A 25,853-nucleotide genomic window follows, 5' to 3' on the forward strand; every position below is an offset into this window, starting at 1 on the left:
CCTGTTTCATCTTCTCACGCGTTTTCAAGCCTCCAAATTACCATATTTAACTCCTTCACGCTCCAACAGGCTGTGAGGGTCTTTCATGCACGCACAAAACACGTTGAATCTTCTCCAAATCACGTGAAACCCGTGATATACACGAACTGCCCTGTTTTCAACCCGTGAATTGTTTAGATGATTATAGCCAATTCTGATCGAACCAAACGCCCACAGTGTGTTTAATAGGCCATATCACAACTATCTACCAAAAATCAGCCATTGAATCTCCCTAGAACACGTTCAACAATTCGATCAAAAATCTGCAGAAGTGTTCTCCATTTTCCCGCCAAAAACAAAATTCAAATGGAGAAGATGACCTCCCCCTAATCCTGTACTGGGGTGCGAATAGCAGATGCCTTTTGGGGTGACCTGGGGTGACCCTTAGTAATTGAGGTGCCCCTTATCCAACGGTGAGAGTCCGAATAACACGTGTCCTCCGGGGCTTTTACCAACTTTTCGAGCCGAATTTTCCAAAAAATGTTTATTTTCCAAAGGTGCCTACAAACACATAAAACACCAAAATTAGTACAAACTCGAGTGCCAACAATATATATTATTGAGATCAAATTAAACACAAAAATGTGTCTATCAGTCCCTTTAGATAGTCTTTCTAATCAGGGTTTCACCTTGGTCACAAAGAAAACAATATCCACAGTTAGATGAAAACATGATTTAGATTCAAGCTAATATTTCTCAACCGTTAGATCGAATACTTAGCTTGTTATACACAAATGAAATGCACGCTTCTAGGTTTGTTAACCGTACCCAAACGTGTACATTGTTGGTTAACTATTACCATATTCTTCTTCACCATAACTAGTTCAAATGACTCAAATGAACTAGTTAGAAAGTTGTTCAATTGCAAGGAAATCTTATGTACTACACAAGACACAATTGAAGCAAAGATGATTTGATTCACTCGAATCGGTTCATGAACTTTATAGCCACGGTTTGAAAATTGCATTCCTTAGTCTTTATAAGTTTAAGTTCAGAAATCATCTTCAGATATATAACCTTCTTAAGTTCGCACACTAGGTTCGCGGACTTAAGCAACCGGGCAGAGTTTACAAACTCCAACAAAAAATCTCGGCAAAGACTTTCCGTCGATTCACGGACTGGGTTCGCGGACCGGTACTCATGCAACAAGTTTGTCAACTCCAGCAAAATTTCTCGGGATGAGAAGTTCGGCAGTTCGCGGACTTGACAACAATCCATTCTTCCGGTTTCTATTGATCAACAAAGTTCGCAAACTTTGGGTTCAAGGGATAGGACTTATGCACATATGTGTTTCCACAACAATACTTATGTCCATCATTGGTTATATAATCTAAGCTCCCATTCCAACCATTGAAACATTCTTAGAGGACGTTATATAGTTGTTACACCATTTCTCGTCAAAGCAATTTTCAAAGTGATTAAAACAATCATGATTTACGTCACTAGGTAAAGATAAACATGGTCGAAGCGAAACGCTTACCAACACATATTTCGAGATATAGATAGGCGAGGTATACTCGGCTCGAAATACCAAATATGTATAATCTAAGTACATATATAGCATACGACTTTTTGTCTCAGGAAGTAGGAGATAGAGTAGATAGACTTTTGAGTGACATATAAGTTCAAGTCTTCATATACCTTTTTGTCGAGAAGTTCCATCGGTTACTTGAGTAGTTCTTCTTCTTGTATGATGAATTGCCATGAATTCCTTGAGCTCAACTACACTTTATATCCTAGTCCGAGACTTAGCTATAGCTGACTAGAAATCAAGACTTATAGTTTTGATCACTAACATTGACAAACATGCTTGAGATAGCAACGCATGCGAGTTCGACCGAGCAATTCTCTAACATTATGGTATGTGATTGATACCTTCGAACTTCGGAGCAGGATAACCGCAATGAATTATAGCATTAGTGATCAAGCACCTTAGTGCCCATACTATCTAATTGCGATATGATTGCAACAAACTTAATAGGGTAGTTGCAGTCCATTCCTTAGATGCTCGTACTATCTATCAAGTCATTCGATATAGGAATGTGGCAATTGCGAATTGGACACGTCAAGGAAAGAAATCTAACAAATATGAAAGTTAGGGGAACATGCGTAAGACAATACCACCAAAAGGATGATGCAAGGAAAGAATGAAATGAGCCTGGATGATGCACTCTTGTGACGAGAAAGATCAGTGCATGCTTTTAATTATTTTAGTGACTAAGTGAAATAAGAAAGCTGGAAATAGGCTTGCAATGGAGTATGTGCAAGTCCAAGGCATGCCTTATGCCTGGACAGGACTTGGAATCCTGCATGCATCAGCATTAACATATATGGACTTGTACCCTTCGTATAATAAAAGTATGTTAGAATAGTGTGGGAGCTACTTTGAAGGCATCATGTTTTCAGAGCATGCTTGGAAAGACAAATGTGTTTTCCTGCTGATCTTTGAAGCTTTACGTCTCAATCAGTTACTTACAATAAATTTAAGCTAAAGGAATAATTAAAATTTTAGTACAAGGTAAAAATGGTAGTTTCCTATGCTTACCAAACTGACAATCATGAAAAAATGAATCGGAAGAAGCACAACCGGAAAACTGAATAACATAAATAAAGGACAAATTCTCTGGATAATCTGGGAAGAAGGATGTCTTAACCTTTGGTGCCAGTGACTATGTGCGAAAAAAATACAACTAAAAGCATTAATTAGAGGCGGAGAAAATCAAATTGGATAAAGATTGTTGACCATTGCTCCTTTAGCTATTACGTGATTGTTTTCCGGATCTTTAATATGACAACCCAGAACATACAAAGAAAATGAAACATTATTGTCCTTGGTAAAGTGAACAACATAATAAGATTCTGAGTAAGTAGTAAAACTAATAAAAGATTCTTAAGAAGAAATTCAATGATTTTTATCAGAAGAATAACATCACCAATAATGCCAGTAATAGCAAGACACGTCCATTCCCAATCATAAATTAATTATGACCAGGGTAACAAATACAATGTTGCAACTGCTCGAAATTGTTAGTCATATGCACAAAAGCTCCATAATCATAAATCCATTGAGTACTTGCAACAAAATCATCGAAAATTCTCTTAGTAGCTTGAGTAGAAGTAAACAAGGCTTGTTGTGTAGGATTACTTGGATTTTTAAAACAACAACCCTGAGATTTATTTTCATTTGGTGTAGCATATCTCCAATGACATCGATTAGCATTAATAGATTTTATTTGAAAATTCAGTTGGATTTTACCTTTGTAATTAGAAGAGGCAGGTCCAGAAGAAGAATCAATAAAAGTATCAAAAGAATTACGAGATTCAAAAAATATCTTTTTCGATTAAAAATTAGTATTAATAGTATCTAGCATAATAATTGGTTTTTGATGTTGTGCTTTCATCCTGAAAAGTAGAGGGTACCAAGTATACCACCAAATTTTTCATTCGACAACCTGTATGGACAAAAACTAATACAATCACAAGTATGTCAAAGAAAAGATCTTCAAATAAGATTGTATATAAAGTCTCTTTCTATTCACAATCAATAAGTATCGACAAAGGGTCCATGAACCGGATTGTGTAGAAGAGTTCTTGGACGATTTCAAAAATCAATATACAAGATCAATCTAGTCATATCCGAATTAAGAGGATTTGAATTTTAACAAGTATGAAACTTGCAATATATATTTTAAATATGAATTCAACAAGAACGAGTCCTGTTTTTTATCTCAATTAATAAGGACATAAACTATCTAGATTAATTAAATACTACCTTGTGTTATTCTTAATACTATGCTTATCCTATTATAAAGATATAATGATACAATGCGGAAAAGTAAAAACACAAGATACCAAAATTTTTGTCAACAAGGAAAAATGCATCAGCAGAAATACCCCAGAACCTCGTCTATTTTTGAACACCAAACTGTATTAAACAGCTACATACACTAGCATACTATCAGACTTCAGAATGCAATGTAGTTGAGACCGAATTAACCTCAAATAAATTCAGTTGCACTCGTGTTCTTTACGCCCCTTGAACCTCACTAGATTCTGCGCACTTGATTCCCTTAGCTGACCTCCTTTACATCCTATAAGAGTTTCTTCAACCTCGGTGAAGACTTTTGATACCTATCTGCCTCTAACAAACAAGCCTATTTGATTTACCTTTTGATTTTTAGTTTTTAGGTTTGGAAATATATTTGCAGTGGACAACGTCCATTAAACCTCAAGAATCCGGAGCACTTACACTTAGTTGGATGAGAAGCCTAGATTACTAAACACCTCTCAAGAACAATGCAAACAAATCAAAGAAGAATTTAGATATCTACCTTGAGGAATCACAAAGTTTGAGGTGAAGAGAACTTTGTGAATTCTATCTATCTCTTTCCTGATCAAAGATTACGAAAACCTCAAAAATTAATAAGAACAAGATCCCGATAAAAAAATATCAGGTAAAATATAGCCTTACCGGGCTTCACAAATCCTTAAGTGAAGTCTTCAAAGTCCTAACCTAATAATATTTCTTAGAAGAAACCTAAGTTATAAATGACGACTTTAGTTTAACAACTAGGACACAAGAGTTTCAAGGATTAAGAAATCCTGTTGCAAGAGTCTCTATATTTACAGATTTTCAAGGCTCTAGGTAGATTTGAATACAAGCTAAGATGGATTGAGATCCAAGAAAACACTTTCTCAGTTTAGATGAAATTTTTATTAGTAATTCATGTAAGCATGTGAAAAGACTTCCTTAAAATTATACAAAAAAAATAATCATTATTGTCCAGGGTTCTAGAAACGTGCACAATGATGTTTCATAACAGCTAAGTGGCCTTTGAACTTACAAGAACATAGTGATGCTCAACAACACTCAAGATCAATATCCACAAACACAAATAATTTGGTGAATAAAATTATCTTAGAAGTGTCTATGAGAGTCTTAGCAAAATCGAGCATATATGTATAATGGTTCGTGACCTTTTGCTAATACTGAACTGAGTAGGTTTGCAAAATAGGTTTGCAAACCTCTATCAGTTCACGGAATAATACCAAAGAGTTTGCAAATTTGGACAGTTCGTGAGCGACAAACCTGAATGATTTGGAAATTGGGTTAGCAAACCTTGGGAGTTCATGAAGTCAGTAGATAGTGGTTTGAAAACCGCGAACCTATTTAATTCCCGAACTCAGTAGTAAAGGGTACGTAACTAGAGTTTGGAAACCTCTACGGTTCTTAGAATTTAGACTGACTTTTAGTAACACAAACAAGTGTGTACCTTGTGCCAATTAGTTCATAGCTCTCATAATTGATTTGAAACTTTCCCGATAACCATTGAAAGTATACACTGTCGCTTCAGCAATTTCCAATGATCAACTTGAAACAAAAATAGTTTGTGAACAACAAATTGTTTTAACTAAGATTGATACGGATCTATGAACATCCATTGCTTGAATCATATTTTGAGAGTTTAACCAAGACAAGCTTGAACTCATAATTTCTTTTTTGAAATATCAAATATACTAAAATCATACGGCATAGTCTCATAATATAGAATGGTAAATGGCGTGAGTAAATATGATAGGTCAGTCTTCACATATCTCTTTGTTGGTCAAGTTCTCGCAAATGTCTTTGTTTGTTCTCCAGTCTTCAGTCTTCGAGGGTTGGTCTGTGGTGTTTGATACTCAATTATCATACTTTAATCCTAGTCCGAGACTTTACTTTAGTAGATTAGAAAACAAGATACATCTAATATCAGAAACAAGCTTTAGATAACACAACTTGCGAGTTTGATTGAGCGATGCTCTACAACATCCAATATTCATGATGAATGAGTCGAGATCTCAATTCAGAAAAGACATAATATTTTTCACCATTTTAAGTAGTAACAACAAATTGATTGAAATTTCTTCCCAAGCCATTAAATGTATATATAACAAGATCATAAACAACAATTTTTTTCTTCATAAATCGTCGCTAAATTATCTGCAATTTCCTTGATCTGGAGAATATATTCATCATTATTGAGATTTCTTGGACGAATCATCTGTAATTAACCTCGTAAGATAGATTTCCTTGAAAAGAATTGGTTGTTGAATTATATCTCAAATAATGCCAGTATTGTTTAAAAATCGATTGTGTAAATGTAGCATTAAGACAAGAGATGAAAACCGATCAATTTGAGACTAAAATAAGTACTTCGGATTGAAATTAGAAACTTTATCAATGATTATTACAACTTCGGGAACAATATATGAACCATCAACAAATTGCAAAAGATTTATACCAATCAAAATGGACTCAAACTGATATTTCCATAAAAGATAATTCGTGTGATGCAGTTTGACGGAAACAAAATTATAAATATTCTGAAAAGGTAATGTTAAATATTCAAATTATTGTTGTTGAGACGAATTTGTTGTAAGAGGGACTAGATTGAAATGAAAAATAAAATTCAGAAGAATATTGTGAATTAGGTTCTCCACAAAAGAAACGAAGAAATAAATCATAAAAGTAGAAGATTTACTAGTGACTATTAAATCAATTACGAGATCACGAGAGTTATAGTAACTGGGGTCTGACATTTGAAAACCAGGATCGATTTTTTTTGTCTTAGGGGACAGAAAGAAAAAAATGATACCATGAAAAGTTTGGTAAAAGAACCAGTTTACTGAATTACAAGGTGAACATTAATACATATGCAAGACACGCTAAAAACAGATGAAGTACTTACATACACATGTACACAGATAGACATACTTATATAAACAAACAAAAGAAAAGATGTATTAATTTACACCATATATATACTCATTAATTCTCTCGCTTACATGGATACTCCCCCAAAAAAGTTATTATTTAGACATATTCACCAAAAAGAATGAGTATTATTTTAGTAGATATTTGTTACGATAAAGGATATTTGCGATATGGGGACTCAAAGGATTAGTGTGTTAGAGTCCTCCTCATAATAAGAAATCGAAAAACAAAATACTAAGCTTATCTTAAGATATGTTGGGAAAAGCTCGTTCGACTTCTCAAAAAATCGTCAACAAATAGTAAGATAAAAGATAAAAATACATGAAGTCGAGTATTGATACTCTATTGTTAATACAAATATATACCCACATATGGTATTAATGGATGTTTCCTCCCAATATACCGTAATCACACCTTATAAAAATTAACTACAATTATAAGGCATTCGAATTTAAAGTTTGTTATACTCTCACACAAGGCTCATAAACATTTCGTAAAAACTATGCAAAGGAAAGAAAAAAAAAGGTTTCTACCTCCACAAAATATCATTTCATCCGTAGTTGATTCACCATGTTTAGTAGTGACTCTCTATAACAATTATGCACTAAATACTTTATGGATAGAAGGGCTTAACCCTAGCGCATTTATCAAAGTTTTAAAATCAAAATCAATTTTCACTCCTACAAAATAATTTTACTTCAATTTTTTTCAACGGTCATTCTGCAAAACTAGTGACACAAGATATAAATTATCTTCATTGACATTTTAAAAAACATTGAAAGGACCACTTAAAATATAACTATCATAAGACTTTCCAAAAATACACAATAGAAATACGGGAGTATATGCATACAGATTTTTGAAAATAAACATTCATTTTATATCTTAAGTATTTTTGAAATTGGTAGATCTTATTTTCCAAACAAGCCTTGGTCATAATGCTGTAAATACTGGAGTCTTGTATTCTTACAGACTCATCCCTTGACATATAGCTTGATTGATCGTGTAATAAGCCAACTTGTTAACAGATAAGAGTAAACTAATATTAGGTAAAATATCTTGTGTTACTTTCGTTTAAAGTCTTATTTAGGATCAAAAAGCTTTTAGTTGTACTCTTGGTGGGGAACGAAATCGTGTTTTTTTTTTTTTTTTTTGATTATTTATTTGATTAGGAAAGTATAGAGCTTCATACTTTCTACAGAAAAAACCATGTTTAACTTTACCTTGAAGAAAACAGTTCCTGAAACTCCTGTTAATAAAACGGACTCTGACCACCGGTGGTCCGGAGTGTTGGAAAATTATTTTCTGAACACCTACTACAGAAGCTAGATGAGATGAGGTTGAAGAGTGAAAAAAAACTGATGAGATTGTGATGAAATTTGAGAGAACAGTTGATACTCAAGGAAAGATCCTAAAACTAATTTTCAATACGTATTTTATACTTGGATATATCAATTTTCAATACCAAATTTCATTACCTATCTTATTGTTCAAGTATATCCCAAAGGTTTGCATTTATCTAGTTGTTATATTAGTAAATACACGGATGTGTGCTAGTTAATATTAGTTTTCATTTATAAGATGTATCAGTTTAATAGTAGGAACACATTTGGTTTTGTTAATTTTGAAAATAAATATTCGTTTTATATCTTAAGGATTTTCGAAATTGCTAGATCTTGTTTTCCAAACAAGTTTTGGTCATAACACTGTAAATAGTGGAGTCTTGTATTCTTACAAACCAATCCCTTGACATATATCTTGATTGATCGTGTAGTAAGCCAACTTGTTAATTAACAGATATGAGTAAACTAATTAGGTGAAACATCTTGTGTTACTTTCGTTTAAAGTCTTCTTTAAGGATCAAGAAGCTTTTAGTAGTACTGTTGGTGGGGAAAAAAATTGTTTTTTTTTAAACATTGTACGACTGATCCCTGGCATGACTGATCCTTAGGTTAACCAATATGAACGTTTTCGATTTGTCTATTACTTTAGGGTTTGCATAGATACCAAAGATTAATATGAAAAGTTTACAAGATCTGACATGGTATATTTGAACATTTGCTAAACTCTTATTACTTAATGTCCAAGTATTTTTTTTTGATACTCGCGAACCAAAGTATTCTAACTATCTTTTTGATATTCGGAATTTCAGAAGTAATATGCTTGTGGATTAACATATCTCTTGTGACTATATTAGTTAAATGTATGTTGTATGCTAGCTAATATTAGTTGTTATCCAAGAGATATTTCGGTACATGAGTTGGATTACAATTGATAGAAAACCAAACCAAAATAAACATTTATTGCATAACTTTAGTCTTTTTGGATTTGGTAATTCCTTGTTGTCCAAACTACCTTGGTCATTATATATAATGAAGTTTGTCATTCTTACGAAACACATTGAACTAACTGTTTGTGTGGGAATACCACTAGTAGTATTCTCGTAATACTCATCGCATATGAGAGTATCCTAATTAGGGAAAATATTTTATGTGCTCTTTGTTTAAAGACTTCTTTGGGATCAAGAAGCTTCCAGTAGCACCATTAGTGGGAAATTAGATCGTATTGCTATTTAGTTTTTGATTATTGATGTGATTGACTAATGGTGTATTGTACCTTGGTAAATCTAGTGTGTTTATCTTGTGATCCTTCTATTCTGATATAAGGTCATTGGATCTAGCTCGAGGATCAACGATTTCAAATCCGCTTTATTGCATCTAGATATGAAGATTGGACTTTTTATTATCCATTGTTAACATACTTCGTTCTGTGCATGATCGATTATTAGTGGAATCAAGTTGTTTTTATAGGTACTTTGAAGACTGAAAGTGAAGACTAGAAGGTTTCTTTTTGGCATTCTGGTATTTGTGATAACTTCGGTGTACACTTGATTGACTTGGATCCGACAACCTTGTTTATCTTGTATAGACTTTTTAAGCTTGTTGTACAGATTGACAATATATCCTTGTGTATTTATCATTGAGATCATGAACTAATATTTATTATTTCGGTAATATTGATCTTAGTTGATCTAACCGATACAAAGGAGCATATGTTTATTAAGCAGAATAACTTTTATACTTAACTATATCTTTGATTGATTTCTTGAGATTGATAGAGTGATTACTGAATTAGATTAGTCATTTACTGTTTGGTATACGATTCAAAAGAGTTGAGTGATACATGTATTCTTAGCAGGTGAAGCGACTTAAGATAGTGGAGTTTATCTTAGGGTTTACGTGTGTAGACCAGATTGGTTGTACGTACAGGGATACTGAATGAACTGAGTAAATTGGAGTTAGTTTACTTGGTATTAACTATATGAAGTTATAATAGTCCGGCTTAATTCCTCGTTAACAAAATCTTGTTGTGTGCCTTTACTTTACTTTCTGCATTATAATTATTGTTATAGTTATAATTAAAGTAATATCAGTGTACGTTAATTCAACACTTGGATTGGTCTCATAGTTTGGTTCAAATTCAAACTTACTTTATGTACCAAGTGTACATCTTGTTTAAGTAATTTTCTTGACAATGCTTGTCTGTATTAGATCACACAATGTGTGTCTTACATAGATCGATATCGAAAATATTGTGTTATACTTGGTACCCTCGTCATTTGAAAAGTGATATTAAGAAAAGCCATGAGAAACCTATACATCTAAGAACACCATTAATACCCATGATCGATATTAGAAACTTCATCAATGATTACAACAGCTTCAAGAACAATATATGAACAACACATAAGATCTATATTAATCAAAATGAATTCAAATTGATGTTTGCATAAAAAATAATTTGTACGATCCAATTGGATAGAAACAAAATTGTAAAAAATTCTGAAAAGGTAAAGGGAAATGTAAAATTGTTGTAAAAACGAATTTCTTGTAAGAGAATTAGATTGAGATGAATAAGAAGATTCAAAATACATATTATGAGTTATAAGGTTCTCCATAAAGAAAATAAATTGATAAATCAGATAAGTAAAAGATTTGTTAGTGGTTTATGAAATCAATCAAGAGATCCTCAGATCCGTAGTAGTTGACATACGATATTTAAAAACCAGGATAAAATGTTTTTGTCTCCGTAGAGGTAAAAAAAAAATGATACCTGAAAGATTTGGTAAAAGGGATAAAGATATTATTTCAGTCTACTGAGTTACAAGGTGAATGCTATTATTTATAACATTCACAAAACATGTGCAGGACACACTAACAACATATAAAGGACTCACACATGTACACACGCAAACAAACTAAACAAATAAAAGAAGAGGTGTATTACTCTCACACCACGCGAATACTTATTAATTCTTTGGCTAACAATGATATCCACAAAAAGGAATGAGTGTTATTCTTTAGACATCTGTTACAGTGAAAGACATTTGCGATCTAGGATTTTGAAGGATCATTATGTTTGAGTCCTCGACACAACTAGAAATTGAAAAATAAATACCAATTTTATCTTAAAGCTGTTGGGAAAAGCTTGCTCGATTTCAAAAGATCAGAAATAAATATAAAAATACATGAAGCTATGTATCGGTACTCAATCGTTAATACAAATACGTCCCTGCATAAGGTGCTCACCCTTAGACCTTATAGAAAGTAGTATTATAGTTATTAGGCATGCAAATTGAAGTATTTTTATTTTAATGATTCAATCCTACAACGATACTGTCCTACTAGCCTGCATGGTCATCCTACAATGTGAGGTTTTCAACGGGCACCACAAATTTCATCCAAGGATAGATTTCCGAGAGGTCAACTATCTTTTCCGAGCACGCTTGACTACAGAGCTTTTTTACCAATGCTGGAACCAACTGTGCTGAAAAGTCTGTATCAGTAAAAGTCAAACCATTACTTATATTCTATTCGGAAAACCCTATTTGTCGAATAGGGATATTACAGTTACATTTTCACAAATGATTCATAGTCAGAATTTTCCGTAACGAGTCAAATAATGTTCTCCAAAGTATCATTTCATCCATAGTGGATTTACCATTGTCTAGTTGCGAGTCTTTATAACAACTATGCAGTAAATACTTTAGAAAGTTGTTTTAAGGCATATCCAAAACATTTGAGGCATACTCAATAAAGATAAAATAGATTCACAATGTAGTAAAACCAATAACCCCTTATCCACCATATTTCAGTAATGACAGCAACACCCTTATCATTTATATTTTAGCAATTAATTTTTTTTTTTTTTTTTTAAAATTTTATAAAATTTTGATTTTTTAAAAGTTATTTACAAAACCTTGACCAAGGTTCGTTGTCAGCCGAACCTAAATTTTCTTAAAAACATGCCTAGGTTCCTGACATGTTATTATTCGAACCTTGGGTGTTCTTCGTATATGAAGAATACTCGTAGATTCGGTTGATAACTTGTCAATCGAACCAAGATTTTTAACTTAGATTCAGCTAATATACTATCAACCGAACTTCACTCTTTAACTACCGAACTTAAGTTCGGCCGAATCGAGCGAAAAATAGGACTAAAAAACTAAGTATTGTTCTTCATAAAGTGAAGTTCGACTATTATTTTTGTGGTTAATTATCAGTCTAGCTGTTCATCAGCAATTTCAGAATGAAGAACAATGAGTAGTTCGGTTGATAATTTGTTTCAATTGTCAGCCAAACTTCACTCCGTCACTGCCGTAATCTATCAATCAAACACAAGAAAGTAAAACATGGGTTTGTGGGAAATACTTTTTATTGTATATTTTCCCTTGCAGTGAGGATTTTGTTCTCACTCACCAACTTCACTCAATTCAATTTCTGCTTCAACTCCTTCTTCTTCACTAATTTGCATATTAGAAAAACGATTAGAACCTCTACCTTTAGTCGAAGATGATGAAAATTGAAGTCAGGTTAACGTTTAGTTGGAGTAGAGAAGAGAGAAGGGAAGAAAAATAATTTCATTTCTTAAACGCAGTTAGTAAAATAATAACAAACAATACCGATCAAAAAATAAATGTAAAAAATACAAAAATAAATAAATTAACCTGATTTAACTAGCCTTAGGATATCCTTTATTAACCTACACTAGTTAAGGTAATTCTCTTATATATGCTTAAAAAATATGTTGAGTATGCCTCAAAACAGCCTTCATGCACTTATGGATGGAATGGCTCACCGAAACACGTTTATAAAGTTTTAAAATGAATATATCAATTTTCACTCCTACAAACTAATTGGGGTAATTTGCGTTACCTCCCCTGTAAAGATTAGTAATTTGCGTTACCTCCCATACAGAAATAAAATTAGCAAAACCTCCTCTCATCAATAATTCCGTTTATTTCAAGTTAGCTGGCTCAGCACTAACTTACACGTGTTTTTTTGTATGGGAGGTAACGCAAATTACCAATCTTTACAGGGGAGGTAACGCAAATTACCAATATTTACAGGGAGGTTTCGCAAATTACCCCAAAAAATAAAACCACGTGTAAGTTAATGCGGAGTCAGCTAACTTGGAATAAACGGAATTATTGACGAGAGAAGGTTTTGCTAATTTTATTTTTGTAGGGAAGGTAATGCAAATTACAAATCTTTAGGAGGGAGGTAACGCAAATTACCCCAACTAATTTTACTTCAATGTTTTTCAATAGTTATTCCCTGGCATAGCATTTTTGACTGAGCTGCAAAACTAGTGACACAAGATAAAATATCTTCATTGACATTTTAAAAATCATTGAAAGGGCCAGTCAAAATACAACTATTATAAGACTTTCTAAAAATGCACAATAGAAATACAGGAGTATATGCTTAAAATTTATGGTGGAACTCATGAAGAACATTCACTGTGATGAAACCTTCAACAAGAAAAGTTCACTGTTACTCACAAAGAAGCCCAGTTCAACTATTCAATGCAGAACTCATCAAGAATATTCACTAAAGTCTCCAATATTGACCTCAGTTATGATGAAAATTTCATTGTTCCCTCACAAAGAAACCCATTTCAACTGTCTTAAACAGCATTCTGCAACCAACCCAAAGAAATTAAGAAATCTTCAAACTCATAAATGATCATTGTATTCTATTTAACCCCACCCACACAGTACTAATTCAAAAACTAACGCAAATGATCATTGGGTTAAGTGGCAAAATGTCCCAAAATGGATTTCATGGTTGTGAAAATGTCCCGGCCATTAGGCGAAAGATTAAAATGTCCCAAAATAATATCGAAATGTCCAATCCGTTAATTTTGCCTATAATAGTCAAAATGGGGCATTTTATTTTTTTTGACTGGTCAACTGTTATATGAATGGTCTCTTTTGCCCTTCGACAGAAATAACCCAATCATTACGTCACACATGTGCTAATGAACTCATTACATGCGTGCAATGTAGACTGTTGACACGTGGTCAAACACACGTGTGGTTCGCTCGAGTACCACGATTCTTATCTTCAACCTCAGAAATATCAAAAACACCAGAACGATAGAGACAAAGAGATTTATCGAGAGAGATCGAGAGACGGGGAAGAACTGTGAAGTTGCAGATCGAGAAGAGAAGATAGATGAGACGGAGAAGATAAGATCGGGGAGGAACTGAGCAGAGAAGTTAGGGTTTGTGTCGATAAGAGGAGATCGGGATAAAGAAAGAAATTGAGCACAGAAGTTAGGGTTTGTGTCGAAATTGAAGAATCAGAGTATGGGTATCGAAATCATGAATCCTAATGTTAAAGGTCGAACCCGACCACCTCCAAATGTTTTTTTTTTTTCATCTTTATTCCTTCTTCTTCTTCTTCTTTCTCCCATAGCTGCAGCTGCTCATAAACCCGATGGGATTTGAAGATTTGAAACCAAGGAATGGAAGAATTAAATGATACTGACGGAGAGTTCATGAAGAATTAGAAGTGGATCTGTTCTTTAATTGAAATAATTCATAGATGTAGAAGGTGTTGAGTCATGGGTACTGTTGATTCGAAGTAGGGTTTGATTTGATTCTGAGATTGGCACATAATGATGTTGATGCTCTCAAATGAACAGGAAGGATGGTATTTGCAGGATTTGATGATTGAGATGATTTTGGGTTTCATTGAGACGAGAAAGAGATCTTACTTATGTAATTGATGAAGTTGTTGTATTGATGGAGTTGATGTTCTTAAATCGACAGCAACAGATGAAATCAAATAAGGGTTTTAAGAGATTCTCGAAGGAGATGGTCGTGCTGGAGATGATTAATGGAGGAGAAGAATTTGGAGTTGATATTGAATTCGAGAAAAAATCAGTTGCAGATGGTGATAATGGGTCTGAAATTGAAGTTAGGGTTGAGTCAAATTCAAAAGGATGTTGTGTGTATGGGTAAATTGATTTTGAATGGCAGGTGATGGGTGTTTGTTGGTGGTACTGATGATGTTCAATGGGTGATGCTGCTTGAAGTTAAAGCGTGGTGCAGTTTCAAATGGTTGTAGACGGGGATTGACTGTGGAGCTATACAGCTATAGATAGTGCTAATGAAATAGGGTGGTTGAGGTTGAGTTGCTGGTCTTGTAGCTGGTTGTTGGTGGTTGCAAAAAACTGAAAGGAGTAGTGTATATAAAATAGATGTATGTTTAGGACAAGATGAAATGAGGATTGCAGGTGCAGGGTTTGTTGCCGTGGTTGTGTGTGAAAATCTAGGCCAAGGTGCAGCTGAACTGAGCTGAAATGGCACTGGCAGATGATGGAAATGGTTGCTTGAGAAGTTTGCAGGTGGTTAGGGTTGCAGTCTGGTGGTTTTGTAGCTCAACAATCACCCTTGTGTCATCATATTTGTCAAAACAATCACCCCAGAAGCCAAAATAATCACCCTTATGTCATCATATTTGTCAGAAGGGTATAAATGTCATGTTAACACACGTGCGGATCACATGCTTCTGATTTTGACCACTTAACCATGCCTAATGGCCAAATTAACGGATTGGGGCATTTTAATTTTTCGCGTAACGGCCGGGACATTTTCACAACCATGTGGTCCATTTTGGGGCATTTTGCCACTTAGACATTTTCACAACCATGTGGTCCATTTTGGGGCATTTTGCCACTTAACCCTTCAACTTTATCATCTCCATTTGAAGTAGATGCAAGTTCTTTGATAAAAAAACCAATTTTTTTATGGCCAGGTACTTATCATTCTCCTGTAACAAAGGCTCTATGGGAAGCAAGGTCTAGTATCAATCCAGCAAATGCAAATAATGCTCCAGCACAAAGTGAATTGCTTACTAAAACTCCATCCGAGAGTCGAACAAGTATTGTTTATAACTTCTCTATCGGTTATATACTTAGAGAAGAGTACAGAGATCCTTGGAATGGTGTTAGGATTGGTAAATTGCTTGAAGATCTGGACGCCCTTGCAGGTACTATCGCTGTCAAACACTGCTCTGACAAATGTATCCTGACAAGACCTCTCTTGCTGGTCACTGCTTCTGTTGACAAGATGGTCTTAAGGAAGCCTCTTCATGTTGATGTTGATTTGAGCATGTCTGGGGCTGTCACATGGGTTGGGCGTTCCTCCATTGAGATTCATCTGGAAGTGAGTCAGTATCTGCCAGAGAGTTCTCATGCTTCAGATGCCGTAGCTTTTACTGCAAACTTTACATTTGTAGCTCGTGACTCTAAGACGGGAATGTCTGCTGCTGTGAACCGGCTCTCACCTGAATCCGAGCAAGAAAAGATTCTTTGGGAGGAAGCTGAAGCCAGAGACAAAACAAGGAAGATGAAGAGAAGAGAGAAAAAAAGAGAGACTGAAAACATGGAGAGCGAGAGGCTTAAGGCTTTGTTAGCTGAAGGAAGGATCTTGTGTGACATGCCAGCATTAGCAAACAGAGACACCATTCTTCTAAGGGATACATGTCATGAGTACTCTTTAATATGCCAACCACAACAGCGGAACACACATGGCCGGATCTTCGGAGGATTTTTAATGCACAAAGCGTTTGAGTTGGCTTATTCAACAGCTTATGCCTTTGCAGGCCTGGTCCCAAGTTTCCTCGAAGTTGAGCATGTGGATTTCTTACGACCTGTGGATGTTGGGGACTTCTTACGTTTCAAATCATGCGTTTTATACACCGAACTCGACAACCCTCTGCAGCCTCTCATCAACATTGAAGTTGTAGCTCATGTTACAAAGCCCGAACTCAGGACTAGTGAGGTCTCAAACTCATTCCATTTCACATTTAGTGTTCGTAATCTGCATGCAATGGAAAATGATTTCAGGTTTCGAAGTGTTGTCCCTGCTACCGAGGAGGAAGCACGGCGAATCCTTAAACGCATGGATGCTGATAAATAAGTCATAAAAAGTACATATATACAATAATGTTCTCTTAATTTTCAGGGTTCTCTTCTCTGTATACCGGATTAGAAACGATGAACTTGAATAAAAATAGAAAAAAAAAACATAGTGTACTACTAATTCATTACCTGTAATTTAACGTGCACACTAGAATCAGAATTGTACTGTGAGTTCTCACAGTGCTGTACTCTGGACCTCTGGTCTTCACAATGAGAAGCTTATAGGTAGCCCTCATCAGAAACAGGGTGCCTTTAACAACAACGACCTTTAACAAACACTTACTTCCCAAAATGCCCCTGTTCGTACATCTTCCCTAACCTAAAAGGGTTTAACTGAAAATCAAAACAAAAAACGGAAGTAAGAAATTGATAGCAATGGAGGCATCAACAGAAGCTCCAAATAGAGCCTTAACAAAAATTCGATTCTCAGAGCTTGACCCTCCATTATCTGAACCTATTCTTGATGCCTTAACTAAATCTGGTTTCAACTATTGTACACCAGTTCAAGCAGCCACAATCCCTCTTCTTTGTAAATTTAAAGATGTTGCTGTTGATGCTGCTACTGGTTCTGGTAAAACCTTAGCTTTTGTTGTTCCACTTGTTGAACTCTTAAGACGTTCTCCAGATAAGCCTAAACCTCATCAGGTAACAATAAAGTTTAAGTTTTTTTTTTCTCTTAAACCCTTAATTTTAGTTTCTTATTGTGTTTGATTGGAGTTCAATTTGTACAGGTGTTGGGAATAATTTTGTCTCCAACTAGAGAGTTGGCGTCGCAGATATATAATGTTGCAGAGCCTTTCATTTCGACATTGTCTAATGTTAAACCAATGCTACTTGTTGGTGGATTGGGTGTAAGAGCTGATATGAAGAAAATTGAAGAGGAAGGAGCTAACTTACTTATAGGCACACCTGGGAGGATATTCGACATTATGGATCGAATGGATATTTTGGATTATCGAAATTTTGAGGTAAACAATGTTATTGTGTTGGTTTTTAAGGAAATTTTAATGGCATAATCAGTTGTGTGGTTTGTTAGTTTGACGTTATGAATGAAAAATGGCTTAAACATCTACGATAAGAGTGTATTTTGGATTGGAAATGATGATGTGAAACAAAATTGTCTAAATTTTGGACACAAGAATTGGTTAAAATCCTAACGTAAAATGACCTAGAGAGTTTCTAATGCAAAGGAATTTATCCTACACTAGTGAAAATTTACCTTGGATTTTCTGTTGAATCAAACACTGATATGGACATTGTCTGTTGGTTCCAACTTCCAACCTCTGATTAGTGATTAGCTGGTTCTCTCTTATTGTTTGTTGATTTGAATTTGATTTGGACAGATTCTTATCTTAGACGAGGCTGATCGGCTTTTAGAGTTGGGATTCCAAAAGCAGATAAATTCTATTCTACCTCGCTTACCAAAGCTTCGCAGAACTGGTCTTTTCTCAGCTACTCAAACCGAGGCAGTTGGGGAGCTTGCTAAAGCAGGATTGAGGAATCCAGTGAGGGTTGAAGTTAAAACAGAAGCGAAAGATGAGCTAGCATCTGCATCTTCTAAAACACCATTGGGCCTTGAGATGGAGGTATGAATAGATGATTTCTAAATATGTATCCATCCCGAGTCTCTCTTATTTCTGTTGCTTCTGGATAGGCGTATGTTAGTGTGTGACAGACAAGTTCGGCTATGGACACTTGGTGATCCATATACTATTACAATTATTTATGGTATTACGAAAAACTAATTTTGCGAATGTCATGTCCAGATTAGTTGGGAAAAGGTTCTGATGATATTTTTGGTTGACGTCCAAGAAAAAGAGCAAGAGAGACAGTTAGTGATTAGGCAACTTGCTTAGTACTGAAGAAGTATACCACTAGCACTTCCCTTGTATAGTTGTTGACTTGTTGTATTGGAATAGGCCAAGCTGTTATGTTCTTTGAACCAGTTGGTTCAACAGAAGTTAAATAAAACTTGATTAGTTTCTGTCTGATTTGCATGACCCAGGGGATTCAGAAATTAAGGCTGTCATTTAGTTTCTGTCTGATTTGTACTTGGGACACCTATAGGATCCTCTATTCTGACCCCAACTTGTCATTTCATACTGTGTTATGACATCCTTGATCTTGCAGTACATGATTTGTGAAGCTGATAAGAAGCCATCACAGCTTGTTGATTTCTTGACGAAGAACATGAATGAAAAGATGATCGTGTAAGTTATGAGCTGGCCTATTCTGTTTTCTGATCGTTAATTAGTTTCTATACAAGTAAGGTAAATCAGCTGATACGGTTATTCACTTGTTCAGTTATTTGTATGTCTGTTTTTCTCTTTGTTGCAGCTACTTCATGACATGTGCTTCTGCTGACTATTGGGGAGTTGTTCTTCCACGAATTGCTGCTCTCAAAGGTTTCTCCATTATTCCTCTTCATGGGAAAATGAATCAGGTAGTTATATGTCTTAATAACTTCAAGATTAGTGGTCCATAAAAGCTGGTAATATTTTGATAGTTACTGTTCCTTTCACCTTTTATAGATTGCAAGGGGAAAAGCATTGGCATCTTTTACAGAAATTTCAAGTGGTATTCTTCTATGTACTGATGTAGCAGCGAGGGGACTTGACATTCCAGGTGTTGATTTAGTCGTGCAGGTATGTTCTGTTGAGATTTTGTTCTTTCTGTTTCATAAATACAAACAAGTCATGAGTTTTACAAGCATTTCATTCCGCAAGTATTTCCCTCTGTATCTGACAAAAGAAGTCGCAGAACGGTGGTTTTCCTCGTCAAAAAAATAATAAAGAAGGTAATTTGTTTATTATGACAAAAATTCCAATTAAGGGTTTTTCTTATCGTTGTTTATGCAGTATGATCCTCCTCAAGATCCAAATATGTTTGTACACAGAGTTGGTCGAACTGCACGATTAGGCAGACGAGGACGAGCCATTGTTTTTCTCTTGCCGAAGGTTATCTTCTTGCAGCTGCTCATTCTGTGTCTAATCAACTCTTACCTGCCAAAATCATTGATGTCATAGCCAATGCCATGTATCTGATTTTTCGTAAAGTTAACTGCTTTGTTATTTTTGTAGGAGGAAGAATATGTAGACTTCCAGCGAATACGAAGGGTCCCACTTCAGGAGAGGATATGTTCTGATGATGTTCCTGATATTACTCCTCAGGCCAGTAAACCTACCATTCATATTATTTGTACATCTACCATGATCTCATATGCATGAAATAATCTTTTCTATTTAAGCATTAGAAAAAAAAAAATTCCATGTTTGCAGTGGAAGGAAAAAGAAAAGGGATATGGAAATACTCTAGGAAAAAAATGAAGCCTTAACATGAAGCATGATCAGCCTTGATTCTTTACAACTTCTAACACGATTGTTTTTGCTCGCATTTTCTTATACAACTCACACTGTCACAAGTATGATTTTATGGTTTCTAAAATTGACTTCTCGATTATTCTTAGCTTGATTTTGATCAGCTGCTTTGCTTTCAACTTTCCAATCTGTTGAATCTGTAAATCATCCCTGATCTTGTGGAAACTGACTTTCAGATACGAACCGTTGCAAAGAAAGATCGTGATGTCATGGAAAAGGGTCTTAAGGGGTTTGTCTCATTTATCCGTGCATATAAGGAGCATCACTGCTCTTTCATTTTTAGGTGAGCTGCAGAATCCCATATACAAATCCTCCATATGTTTCAATCTCCTCATGTGAGTGTTCTGTAGGTGGAAGGAACTAGCAGTGGGAAAGTTGGCGATGGGATTTGGCTGTTGCATCTCCCATCGATGTCGGAGCTGAAGAATCACTCGCTTTTTACCCATGGTTTTGCTCCAGCTGAAGATGTCAATGTGGCAGAGATCAAATACAAGTAAGAAATTTTAATTACTCTTTCAGCTTCTTCTTAATTGGGATTTTGGAAATATAAGGTAGACGCTAGAGGGATCCCAGAATTGAATCCCTCTATCTGTCAGTTTTTGGTGACGTGCATGCTGCAGATTTTTTTTGTCTATATCTTTTTAGATCTTCCCGTTGCAATCATCGGATTTGATTAAGTTTGGCATAGCAGAATTTTAGCATGAATATCCCTGCGCTTGTATTATTGTTATGTGTCAAAAAGTAAGAGTCTATGGGTCTACAAATACCATTTTTTATCGTCATATCTGCGCCTCTAGTAACTGGTTACTGGTTTTAACAATTTGATTTACTTAGAGATAAAAATCGCGAGAAACAAAGAAAGAGGAACCTGAAAGCAAGGAAAGAAGCAGAACTTGAACAACCAAAGTTCAATAAACCCAAGCGAAATCCAAAAGAATCAGTTACCAGGAAACAAACAGCTAAGTAAGGACGAGCTGTTCAGACAGTTGATGATGCAGAGGAGTTGGACAGGGACTATCGCGCTCTAAAGAAGCTAAAAAAGGGTACTATTGATGAAGCCGAATTTGCAAAGCTGACAGGGGCAGAAGATTTTTGAGCAGCAGTGTAGTTACCTTGGCATCCTCAGAGAGGAGGGATCAAAGAAAGAACCTTAGAACTGTGGAGTTATCTGCCAACTCAACTGCGCATAGAGAGATTGGATCTTAAAAAAGAGATGCTTGCTATTCCCAACCTTCATATGGTTCCTGCAAAGAAAATTGTGTAAAATTATAATTTTTTTACGGCTCTATGTACCACTACGGTTAAGGAATTGTAGCAGAATAAATATAGATCTCAATTTTGTCTTTCTTTGGTTCTTAGTATTGGTACTGTACATTATCCACCTAGTAGTAGCAAATAGCAATAACGAGGTTTATGACCCCTTGTTAGAGAAATGGTCGAGTTCCTCTGTAGCAGGCCGAGTTTGAGCTCCATTATGGGTGAAGTTGCTCCACCATATAGTACATGAATCTTTCATCTCCATACTGAGATTTTTAAGGATAAAAAGAAGTACGTCGTAACAGGAATTTAGGAATTTTTTTCACGTACCTCTGTTTGAAAGGAAAGGACAAAGATATTTCATAATTACGCTCAGACTGGTGCTTTCAGGTGAACCCCATACTCTATCAAAATGCAGTAAGGCTAAGCAATAATATTGGGACCAAAAGGATTCTGCCACGCCAAAAATTTAGGTGCAATTTTGCAAAATGCCTCTTCCACTACTGACATGAGCCAGTTTTGGACCATAATTTGTATCATGATGTGGTAAGGTGCTTTCAGTCTTTACAGATTTTTTTTATCTTTTTTTTTCTTTGCTTTTCAACTTGGGTTTGGTACGCAGATGATATTGTCTTCCCTATATGCAATGAGGTACAACAACTTAGCCAAGTCTGAAGCATGAATATACTCACTCGGTTGTTGATAAAAGGAAAGCTAGCAAATACTGTAGGTATTATTTGAATGAACCGGTCATACATGTTCTTTGGTTAGTTATCTGCACTTAATTTATGCACAGGCAAGGAATTCATGAGAATCTATAAACAACCAAGGTTTTGAATGTGCATATAAATGTTCGCTAGTTTGACACTAGTCTAAGTTTCTAGTGATTTTTTAAGTTTTCATACGGTGGGCTTATAATATTTACCAAAGCACACTAGTCCAAGAAATCACATTTACCAACAAGAAATGAGATGTCGGAGGAAACCAAAGTTCCCGCTAACAAATTCAGGTTTTCAACATCTTCTTGGTGTCTGAAACATGTTGTTTTCGCGGATGGTTATTTAAGTGAAAGTGATCAGGGTTTGGGTTGATTATCTTAATAGCATCTCTTGGTGTAGTCGCAGAAGATTGTAGAAAGAAATGGTGAAACTTTTAATAGCTGTGAAATAAAACTACTTGCATGCATAATTTCATCAATTTTCAAACGAGAAAAATCTGATAAGCCAACCATGCACTCATGCATTGGGTCAAAGATCCCATCAAAAAGAAACTAGAACCTAGAAATTCAATTTAAGCCAAAGTAACAAAATACAATCATTTTTTGAGAAAATCTTTCAGATACTACTTTAAATAAAATGAGGAGCAAATCTTTATTGATTCTTATAGATATATGTCTCTGGTCCAACCATATCTTTCCACTTGTGATTTTCCTTTTTCTTTTATTTATAAGAAGCACATTTTTGCTTGATTTTTTCCCAAGATATTTTTGCTCTGATAAATATCTCAAAAAATAAGAAAACTTTTCAATTTTTTTTTTGTGTGTGTGACTTTTCACATGCTTTACATGTGATGTGACCGAAGAGTGAAGACAGTGAAGTGAAGCTTCTTTTTTGTGCTTCAACCAGACCTCCCAAAAGAAATGGACCCAGAGGAATTTGCTAAGCTTTTCTCATGGGCTTATGACCCATTCCGTAGTTAGTCTTGTGAGCACAAGAAAGATTTCCTCTGTCAAATACTTTTCAAATGTCATCTCATAAATATCTTCTCTGGAACTCTTTTTACAAACCTTCCCTGCAACCACCATTAAAATGCAACATAATTAATATACAGAAGACAAAACACACGCTACCGACACGAAAATTTTACTTTTTTTTTCCTTTCTGATTTCAAAAGGTAAACTTTCATCGACAACAGATAACATATGGTGGCACACACCATTTTTACTGTGCCAACTATATATACTGACCAACATTTACTAAATGCATGGAAATCAGGTTATTGGCAGTAGACAAAGTCATTTACCTTGAGTCTAGGTCTTTTTTCTGCATTGAGTTTCCGGACTTCATATCTGATCTTTTTGGAAAATAACCTACTTTGACGTTTTTCTTTGTACCTAAGAACTTTAGCTTCTCTTCTTGTTTTTTCTTCTTTCATTACCGGCACTTCTCCCATCTCAATAAATTTGATCACAACCATTAACAACAAAAAAACAAACACATTAATATAATCACCATAAAATAAATAAATGAAAAATATCCAACTTAAATTTACATCTCTTATGGCTCTAATTTTCCTGATACTTAAAAAAGAACAAGAAAATAGAGGTAAGTTAATAATGTACGTACGAAGGTGGCGTTGGCCGCGGAATGAGAGCTGTACTCATCATTGGTTGCCCAAAGGGATCCTCGATTAGACCATGCATCCATGACTTCTTGATAATTCAAATTCAACTTCAAAGATATGTTCTTCTCTTCATCCTCTCCATACCCAAATGACACGGAATCTTCTCTTTTAATAACTTTATTATCTCCGTATCGACCATTCCGTTCTTCTTCAAACATGTATCCATTAGTGTTCTTTATTCCCATATTGTAAAATTCTTCATCAGCTTCACATTCTTCTTCATCTTCATTATTAACCATAAATTCATCCCATTCCATGAAGTTCAACTCAACTAAGTCATCACCATACAAGTCACTCTCTCCTAGTAAATTTGCATCTCCCTCTTGATCATTACTTCCCCAAATACTCTCTAATTCATCCAGTATATCAATTTCCTCATCCTCATTTTTTGTCATTCTCGACGAGTTGGTGTCCGGAACGGATTCCGGAACTTCTTGCTCCTCCTTTGGACTCTTCATTAGATGATTAGACGATGAACTGTATCTCCCCATTTTCTTGTGTTTCTTTTCTCTCCCTCTGTTTAGAAAGTTAAGTGCATGGATATTTTTGGAAACAAGAAGAGGTAATATGGGTGACTGGGTGTTTTTTTTCTCCCCATATAATTTTTTTCCTTTATCCTAAGTGGCACCTTATCTTTTCACTACTGGTTAGACTCTCAAAATGATAGGATGAACTTGTCCAGCATGGATAGCAACATAATGAAAAGATCAGTTTTGATTGGAACCAATTCTTTTGGTTCCTTTTGTAACGTATACATGTGCATTCATCCTTTTAACAAAAATTTATGAAACAAATTGTTGTTAAAAAGAAACAGTAAGAAAAAGAAAATTTCAAATAATTTGACTGATACATGTTTGTCATTGGTTTTCATAAGACAAAAATATTTGCCATTGATAAAGGCATAAAATTTAAGGGATACTAAGAATATCAGTCAGATATTAAAAGAAAGATCACCAATCTCGCATGTCTTTCTTGCGACAAAACCCAGCGCACTGCTTGATTATGCCTTGGCTTGAATATCCGGAAGGAAAGCATGACCGGATGCATGCATCAAAGATAAGTCATTTGTTTTAAAACCATCGGGCAGATATGTCCATTTATTCGCTTTGAGGTTGTACATCAATACCTCAATGGAGTATTTACCGAGAAGTACTGTGTGCAGACAAACCATTATGTAATCACCGTGACTTGTACAACTTGAGACATACGTAAATTTTCCATGATTGAACACAGCGATTGGATCTAATTTCAACTTGTAATTCTCGGTATCTAATTCAAATATACTCAGTGGCTCAAGTATCGTCATTGGACGGTCAAATATTGCAAGGATTCTTCCACTGCAAAACAACATTTCCACTCTAAAAGTTGTTGGAAAACGATTAATAAAAAAAAGATAATTTTTTAAAGTTTTAATAAAAAAATAATATTTATTGTTTTATTTTGTGAATGAAACTTTTTAGTCCCACATCGTGGAGTTTCCAATTTTTAGTAGCTTTAAGAAACTATATATAAACCTTTTAGTCCCACATTGGGGAGTTTTTCTTCTTAAGTTGTATTTGTCAATTATATAAAGAAATTCATTACTTTTGTAAAATCTATGGGAAAGGGGTTGCTCTATATTTTAGAGGGACCCCTAAAGGAAAATATTTTATAGCGTTTCTTAAGAGTTCGCGATTTTTCTTAACGGTTTTTTCGGAGTTGCCAAGCTCAAGTTGAGCATCTACTACATATGCTAGTAGTAGGTGTAG

The 25,853-nt window shown here is 34.9% G+C and overlaps 2 protein-coding genes and 1 pseudogene across 2 annotated transcripts; 2 read left to right on the forward strand and 1 right to left on the reverse strand.

The window, feature by feature from the left end:
* The first annotated feature begins 15,445 nt into the window (after positions 1-15,445).
* LOC113338914 (acyl-coenzyme A thioesterase 9, mitochondrial-like) lies at positions 15,446-17,106 on the forward strand. Its single transcript, XM_026584309.1, has 2 exons — positions 15,446-15,490; positions 15,780-17,106. The coding sequence occupies exons 1-2, from the start codon at positions 15,446-15,448 to the stop codon at positions 17,064-17,066; spliced, it is 1,332 nt and encodes a 443-aa protein (XP_026440094.1). The 3' UTR covers positions 17,067-17,106.
* Positions 17,107-17,195: 89 nt separating this feature from the next.
* LOC113338678 lies at positions 17,196-21,792 on the forward strand (annotated as a pseudogene).
* Positions 21,793-22,890: 1,098 nt separating this feature from the next.
* Positions 22,891-24,653, reverse strand: LOC113338957 (zinc finger protein CONSTANS-LIKE 16-like). The gene is made up of 3 exons (XM_026584350.1): positions 24,048-24,653; positions 23,725-23,874; positions 22,891-23,493 (listed from the first exon to the last, which is right to left on the reverse strand). The coding sequence occupies exons 1-3, from the start codon at positions 24,594-24,596 to the stop codon at positions 23,449-23,451; spliced, it is 744 nt and encodes a 247-aa protein (XP_026440135.1). The 5' UTR covers positions 24,597-24,653; the 3' UTR covers positions 22,891-23,448.
* Between the last annotated feature and the right edge of the window lie 1,200 nt (positions 24,654-25,853).

The sequence above is a fragment of the Papaver somniferum genome, unplaced genomic scaffold, assembly GCF_003573695.1.
Source record: "Papaver somniferum cultivar HN1 unplaced genomic scaffold, ASM357369v1 unplaced-scaffold_19, whole genome shotgun sequence".
NCBI classification, from domain to species: Eukaryota; Viridiplantae; Streptophyta; class Magnoliopsida; order Ranunculales; family Papaveraceae; genus Papaver; species Papaver somniferum.